This window comes from Sycon ciliatum, chromosome 4 (genome assembly GCF_964019385.1).
Source record: "Sycon ciliatum chromosome 4, ocSycCili1.1, whole genome shotgun sequence".
Taxonomy (NCBI): Eukaryota; Metazoa; Porifera; class Calcarea; order Leucosolenida; family Sycettidae; genus Sycon; species Sycon ciliatum.
This window is the reverse complement of record NC_088646.1, coordinates 11,915,234-11,922,733: the sequence shown is the minus strand read 5'-3', so window position 1 is coordinate 11,922,733 and position 7,500 is coordinate 11,915,234. Positions and strand designations below refer to the sequence as shown.

General features: G+C 47.5%; 1 protein-coding gene across 2 annotated transcripts in view; it reads left to right on the top strand.

Annotated features, from left to right (window-relative positions):
• LOC135814504 (serine-rich adhesin for platelets-like) overlaps nucleotides 1–7,500 on the top strand; it is a 34,931-nt gene that overhangs the window by 22,626 nt on the left and 4,805 nt on the right. For both annotated transcript variants that reach the window (XM_065327630.1, XM_065327629.1), the window contains 3 exons: nucleotides 346–460; nucleotides 4,504–4,559; nucleotides 5,308–5,346. In XM_065327630.1, the coding sequence (XP_065183702.1) occupies nucleotides 346–460; nucleotides 4,504–4,559; nucleotides 5,308–5,346 (210 nt within the window). The remainder of the gene's footprint in view (nucleotides 1–345; nucleotides 461–4,503; nucleotides 4,560–5,307; nucleotides 5,347–7,500) is intronic.

The following is a 7,500-nucleotide window of genomic DNA, read 5'->3' as shown; positions in this document are numbered from 1 at the left end:
GAATTATCAGCACAAATCCCACACATTTTCTATGTAAGTGGAATCCGTGGAACTTCGAATTAATCGGACATGTCCAGTTCGAGGTTCGAATTATCAGAAAAATTTATGTGGGAATCGTATTGACAGAAATCGGTCCTGGAAAAACTTCTCATTAAAAGCGGTGTGTTCGAATTAAGCCATATTCGAATTATCAGGATTCAACCTGTATAGTTTTCATGAGATGTTTCCAGTTTGTAGGTACAGTAACTGTTGTTACTGGTCAACTTGCTCTACACTCCTGTACTAATGAATCCACTTATGGCCAACTGCTATTAAAATTTTTTTATTGTGCTCCCTTGGGTTTAGATCCACCAGCACCGCGTTCACTTGCCATTCCAGAGAAGTCATCTTCTAATCGCTTCTCCCACCTTCTATACCTATCACATAACTTGCAGTTGCACTTGCATGCTGCGCTGGAAAGGTCAGTGAGTGTGTGTGTGTGTGTGTGTGCACGTGTGTGTGTGTGTGTGTGCACGTGTGTGTGTGCACGTGTGTGCGTGTGTGTGCATGTGTATCCGTGCATGCATATGTGCATGTGTCTGTCTGTTTGTCTGTCTGTCTGTCTGTCTGTCTGTCTGTCTGTCTGTCTGTCTGTTTCTGTATACAGTGCGTATCGGTTATAGTGTGGTCGTATACAAGAGTATACTGCTTACAAGAATGAACACTCATTTTTTCATAATCATAACACACATTTTATGTGTATATTTATTCTTACAAGCAGTATTATCGCATAGTAGAGTATATCAGCCCTAAGAATGAATTTTGTGTAGCAAAATATGCCAGATTAGTGCAAAGTGTATCGCCTGTAGTAATAACATCTGTGCTCTGTGCATACTCATAACAATAATAGTCAACACAAAAAGAGAGTTATGTCCAAGGGAGCATTGGAGAATCACTTTTTCTGTCCAGTCGGACTCTTTCTTCCGACTTCTCTCCTATCCGCTGCTCCGCAGTCGCCTAGCACGACCGCGAGTCTGATTGATCCGTGTGTATCATGTGTACGTGTCCACATGCCAAACGTGCGCGTGCGCGCATAATGATTTGTCACACGTGCATATGAAAATTATGTCACACGTGATTTATCGTGTGTAAGAAATATCGGCAATAAGAATCAAATGTCGTTTTTCAAACACCCACGCTATAACCGATACCTACTGTACATGCATGCATCAGTCCGGTGTTGCACTCTTCCTAAGCTGGAGTAGAAATTGTATGAAGTAGGGAATCTAGTACGACAGTGCTGGCCAAAGAAATCCAACCTCATGAATGAAGTAGCGCCGCGTTTGTGCACAGACCAGTGTGTATAGTGCCAGGGCTGCGTAGCACCCTGCGCTCTTTTTATTCATGATGTTGGATTTCATTGGCCAGCACTATACAGTCAAATCTGCCGTTAGCGACCTCTGTTGTAGGCGACCATCTACCGTTAGTGACCGATTTTCCGTGCACCGACGGTTTCACATACAAACTGATCTGTCCAGAGCGACCATCTGCTGTGCGCGACCAGCGACCGCGATTTCATGCACGGTGGCTGCATTCAAATCTGCTGTAAGCGACCGCGACCCAGGTTCAGTCAGGTGCGAAACTGTACTTGCCAGTGCGCTGTCAACTGCAAGGTGTGAAAATGCGCTGTCTTGCAAGTGCGATCGACTGGCCCTGGCCTGTACTGAGGCTGTGCTGTAGCTCTCAAGTCCAGGCAGTGTCGATCTACTGCCGTGTCGCGTACGCGTATTATACGGGTATGGTCGTCGTTGAATATCCAACGAGAGAGCTTGGAAGCTCAGGGCCCTACGCTATGCTTTTTTGCCTTGATGACCTAGACAAAAAAAAAGCATAGGGATGTTATAAATTCTTTAAAAAAATCCTTTTTTTTAAGACATAACCTGGGATTCGAACCCGCACTATCGCGCGCCCTGCATGCATCCCCCGATACACTTCGCATACATACTAATTCTTCCAAGTTGTTTCACATTGTGATCTTGCATTTGAAAGCCCTATTTGAATATGCATTGTGGCCAGCCGTCTTTGATGGCACGGTACGGCAGGGGATAGGTACGGGACAGGTACGATCGAGGGTAATACGACATCGTCTCCCGTACTGTACCGTACCATCAAACACAGCTGGCCACATACAGCTGCCCGCAATATTCAAATAGGGCTTTCGAACGCAAGATAATAACGTGAAGCAACTTGGAAGAATGGGTATGAATGCGAAGTGTATGGGGGAATGCATGTAGGGCGATAGTCCGGGTTCGAATCCCAGGATATGCCTGAAAAAAATAGGAGAATTGAAAAATTTATAACATCCTATGCTTTTTTGCCGTCAGATACGGATAGCGCCAGGCGTGACACAAACAAACAAACACACAAACAAACAACAAATTAAAGCTGTGTGGACCCTGGCTAGCGCCAGACGTTACTGAAGTAACGTCTTCTGCATAGCTACGGGAATAAAATTATCGCTCCCTTAGTATTGACTCCCATAGATTTTCGCTATACCTAAGCAGTCAAATATTCCTGCATATTTCACTCTTTAGGGCTATATTGACCGCTTATATTTGACTCCTTTTTAGCGATTGAACACAGGCTTTGGCTAGTCGTGATAAATCTAATATTGACTTCGTACTTGGTCAGTATAGGAAATAAAAGACCTCGTAAAAGACCTCGGCTTCGCCTCGGTCTTTTACTCGGCTTTTATTTCCTATATTGACCTCGTACTCAGTCAATATTAGATTCATAAAAATCACATTACTCTCGTCGATTTGAGTACATGGAAGCTTATACCTCACTCCATATTCACCCACATACAATTGGCCATCTACATAAGTGGTGAATATTGCTGAATATTCACTGCTTATATTCACCATTTACCTCATATTCACCACTTATATTCACCACTTTTCGATACTTACATTGTACTGTAAAGAGAGCAGTGCTCGGTGCTGCGCTTGATTCCTCTTCAGTCAGCGCACCGGAGCTGTCGAGTGCCCTAGAAAATGTCTACGCTAACTTCCGTAGACAGGACTTTTCTGAGTACAAACGAAATTCCTTGCTTGCCATTGCCGCTGGATCCGCATGTGACCAGGTGCTGACAGTGAGCATCTTCACAGACGGAGCGTTCCAGCGAGCAAACAAGGTTTTGGACGCTCGACATGTCAATGGCCCGATGGTTGCGGATCAAGCGGCAAGCCAGGAATTTCGTTTGTACTCAGAACAGCCCTGTTCAAGGACGTTAGCGTAGAATTTTCCTAGGGCACACAACAGCTCCGAAGCGCTGCCTAAAAAGAAAAGAAGTGAGGGTAGATCCGCTTGGCTCGCTGTTGTAAACCGACTCCCGATTTGGCGCGATGATCGCGGATTGGTCAAATCTTCGCGTGAAACGAAACCTCTCTCTGATTGGTCAAATCTTCGCGTGAAACGAAACCTCTCTCTGATTGGTCAAATCTTCGCGTGAAACGAAACCTCTCTCTGATTGATCAAATCTTCGCGTGAAACGAAACCTCTCTAATGATTGGCTCCCGCCACAAAGCTGCACGAGCGTGTTCTCCATGGTGATTGGCACGAGCGTGTTCTCCAAGGTCGTCACCTCCCATGCCACATGCACCAGTACGTGTACACGATCGATTGAACAAGATTCTGGACACAAGCCGCCCTCCGATTCAGGCAAGAACACGCCAGTCGGTCTGAAGGCTCAGTGAAGCAACAACGACTTACGTTAGTTCTGCGTACATCACTACATGTACATGTATGACCAACAGGACTCGTTTGTTGGGTTTTAGGGACGAGAGGGTGAATATGGAGAGGTATAAGTCTAATATTACCTTCAGCCTCCTGAATATGGGCGAATATTCACTAGTTATACAAACCTCGGCTTCGCCTCGGTTTGTATACTAGTGAATATTCGCCCATATTCACTCGGCTTCAGGTAATATTATATACATATACCCGGTATGCCGGATTTACCATACATCTGCCGTAAGAGACCATCTGCCGTAAGAGACCGCTTTTTCTTGCACCAAGGGGCGGTCGCTTACGACAGATTTGACTGTACAGGGCCGGCGCCACTGGTACGGCCGGTACGGCCATGGCCGTACCAAAAAAAAAAAAAAAAAAAAAAAAGTCGGTCCAAGTGGAATGTCCAAAACCGGGGAGAAAAAGTCTCGATGTATGATTTTGTACAGGGAGTCGCCCAGAGTGCAGGATTTGCCGTCTAAATTCCAAATTTTTTCTGGGGGAGTACCCCCAGACCCCCTTAAAGATGGCCCTTCGGCCGCACCGCTCCGCGGAAGCTGCCTCCGGCCCTGACAGATTTGACTGTAGTATTCGAATTCCACTGTCTGCATTTGTACAGCTACATGCATGGGGTGCCTGCTGTAGGAGTATTATGAGGTGATCATGAAAATCCCTCTTATGCTCTACGTAGTCTCCCAAACCGCTCACATTGGCATGCATCTCTTTACTGTGCAGGTCGGAGTTGCTCAGAACTGCACTTGCTAATGAGTCATCTCATGATGATGATGATGGTAAGACTTGTGTATGAGTGTGATTCATGACTGTGATTCATGACGGATTCAGCCCTGCTATACATACTGTCAACACACCCCGACATACTCTTTCATAGTGACACTATTCACTAAGGGAAAACACTAGAAGATTGAGTAGAAATCATGGTTCTTACTCAGTATGAGTGTGTCTGAGGTGCTGTGGCTTGCGGCTTCCTCAGCGGAGCTACTATCGGCCTAGACAAGCCGCTGTTCTCCTGGTCAGCCATATAGAGAAGCATACATGTGCATGTGTATAACTGTATGCTGTAGTATGTGAGTGGGCAAGGGGGGGGGGGGGGGGGGGGGCATTACTTCTAAAGTACACCTCATAATTTGAGAGAGACAGACTGTTTGACGTTGCATGTCTACATGTGCGCACAGGCCAGGGAGAATCGGTGCCTAAACGCTACACAGCATACTTGACAGAGACAGGGCGCAGGTTACCTGTTCTAACTAGCCTGCTCACACATGTAGACATTACACGCCAAGTCACAGGCCCATGTATTTAAATCATCAGCCCTACCTGTTATCCTAACCCGCCCACATGCATAAGTGTTGAGGTTGTTCCAGTCTTCTTCTTTTTTGTTGAATTAGTTATAAAGCACAGCACTACCTCGTAAGCTATGTTTTGACATTTTGGGCATTTTGTTTGTGTGTTGCTGGGTTGTTTGAGTCTCTGTAACGCATGGACGTGCAATCTGTGTGTCTACCTTGATTCTTGGCACAGATGCTGGCGCACTGGCGGAGATTAGCAAGACTGCGCAGGGTTAGTAGTGATGTACACTGCTTCTCTTGGCTAGCTTTACTCTCGTAGGATTGGTTCAACATATCAGTTCTATTGTTGATAGGATCGGGAGAGGGGGAGGGGGAGGCTGCGTTCGAAAAAGAAAAGACAGTAGATGGTAGTTCACGAACGCAGATCTACTCATTTCGGTAGAACGTCGATTTTACAGTGCGGTGCACAATATCTTTATGGAAACCAGCTCTCATGGTCACACAATACAGACATACCGTACCTCTACCGACTTCTGCCAGTCTCAAACCTGGTAGAGCCAGAACAGGAAAGTAGAACCTACCGTTTAGGGTAGGAAAAAAACAACTCTACCGAAGGAAGTAGTTTCTACCCAAACCTGTAGACCAAAAACGAACGCCTCCCAAGTGAATGAGGAGAGAGAGAGAGAGAGAGAGAGAGAGAGAGAGAGAGAGAGAGAGAGAGAGAGAGAGAGAGAGAGAGAGAGAGAGAGAGAGAGAGAGAGGAGAGAGAGAGAGAGAGAGAGAGGGAGGGAGGGAGGGAGGGAGGGAGGGAGGGAGGGAGGGAGGGAGGGAGGGAGGGAGGGAGGGAGGGAGGGAGGGAGGGAGGAGGGAGGGAGGGAGGGAGGGAGGGAGGGAGGGAGGGAGGGGAGGGAGGGAGGGGAGGGAGGGAGGGAGGGAGGGAGGGAGGGAGGGAGGGAGGGAGGGAGGGAGGGAGGGAGGGAGGGAGGGAGGGAGGGGGAGGGGGGAGGGGGGGAGGGGAGGGAGGGAGGGGAGGGAGGGAGGGGGGAGGGGAGGGAGGGAGGGAGCAGGGGGAGCAGTCGATTCTCCAAGCCCAGCTGAGTTCTTGTTCCTTCTTCGCGCGAAGTTTATGTGGTGAACTGTGTTGGTAAAGATGAAGATGTCAGTCAATGAAATTTGCTATATTTCTTGTGTCTAACCAACCCTGTACGGATCCAACTGACGATTCCCGAGTGCGACAAATGTCCTGAAGTCTGCTCCTATTAGCTAGGTATCTAGAAATTTCAACTTGAGTGTCAAGTGAAGACTTTGCCAGTTGCAGACGAGGGAATTCTCGCTTCACGATTTTCCTGGTGTGTGGAGATACTTTGGAATGCCATTGCGTAGCAGCAATGTGCTATCCTTCCGCGACTTGGGTGGAATGACGTGCAAGTGGTGCTGCAGGGTCAACTTCAATTTGCCGACCACGTATGCCGCTGGCTTGGGGTCAGCAGTTGGGTGCAAAGTCTCTGCATACAAATCGTGCACTGTCGTCAACAATATGGAGCCCTTGTCGAGCAATTCACGTGCTGTAGCGGCAATGACTATATTGGGAAGATCACTCTCGACACCTTCCGTGCTGTATTGAGAGATGATGCTTCACTTTCGTCCATTCCTTATGATTTTGCTGTCCTTGTGATGACGAAAGGAGAAAGCTTCCCAAGCCTAGATATAAATCGTGACGATTGGGGCGTCCGGACTTGGTGCACTGTTGGCAGGGAGCATGTCAATTTGCTTTTGGTAGCAGCGTCTACAAAATCGACTCTCGTCTGAAATCCTGATGTTGTGCATGCTACGCAACACATGCTCTGCAAGCTGAAAGTTTGGTGACTTCCACCTGTGTTCTGGTGTAAGCCTCGACTTACACCAAGCATATATTACATGGCCCATACACTGCTGGGTAATGGGCCAGGCACAGAACCGGTTTGCACTGTTCTTTCAGACTGTGCACGTGCAATTTGTCTGCAGGACAGTGTACGGATGCCGCTGCGCTGCAATCATGTGCACTGCATGTACTTTGGCAGACTGGCGGCTTATTTTCTTTCGCTGCTGTGCATACTTGGCGTCGTAGTGCTTTGACGCACGTCCAACAAATGCATTGGCCTGACGTGATGGATGTGCATGTCACCATGTGTGTAGCTTTTGCCAATCTGACAGCATTGAGCCATGTGTAAATCGCTTGTCAAATGGCACTTTGGAGCAAATTCTGCATTCTGGGCCACATGGTCGTCCAGGATGTATGCTTGTGGCATTGCTGGGTCTTCCTGCTGCTGACATCTGTGCACACATGCATGGAAAATATACGTATAAAACTCTAGTTAGAAATCACGTCACCAGAGGCATGCCCTTTTTCGGCCAGAACATAACTTCCGCTCCAATGTCACAAAGA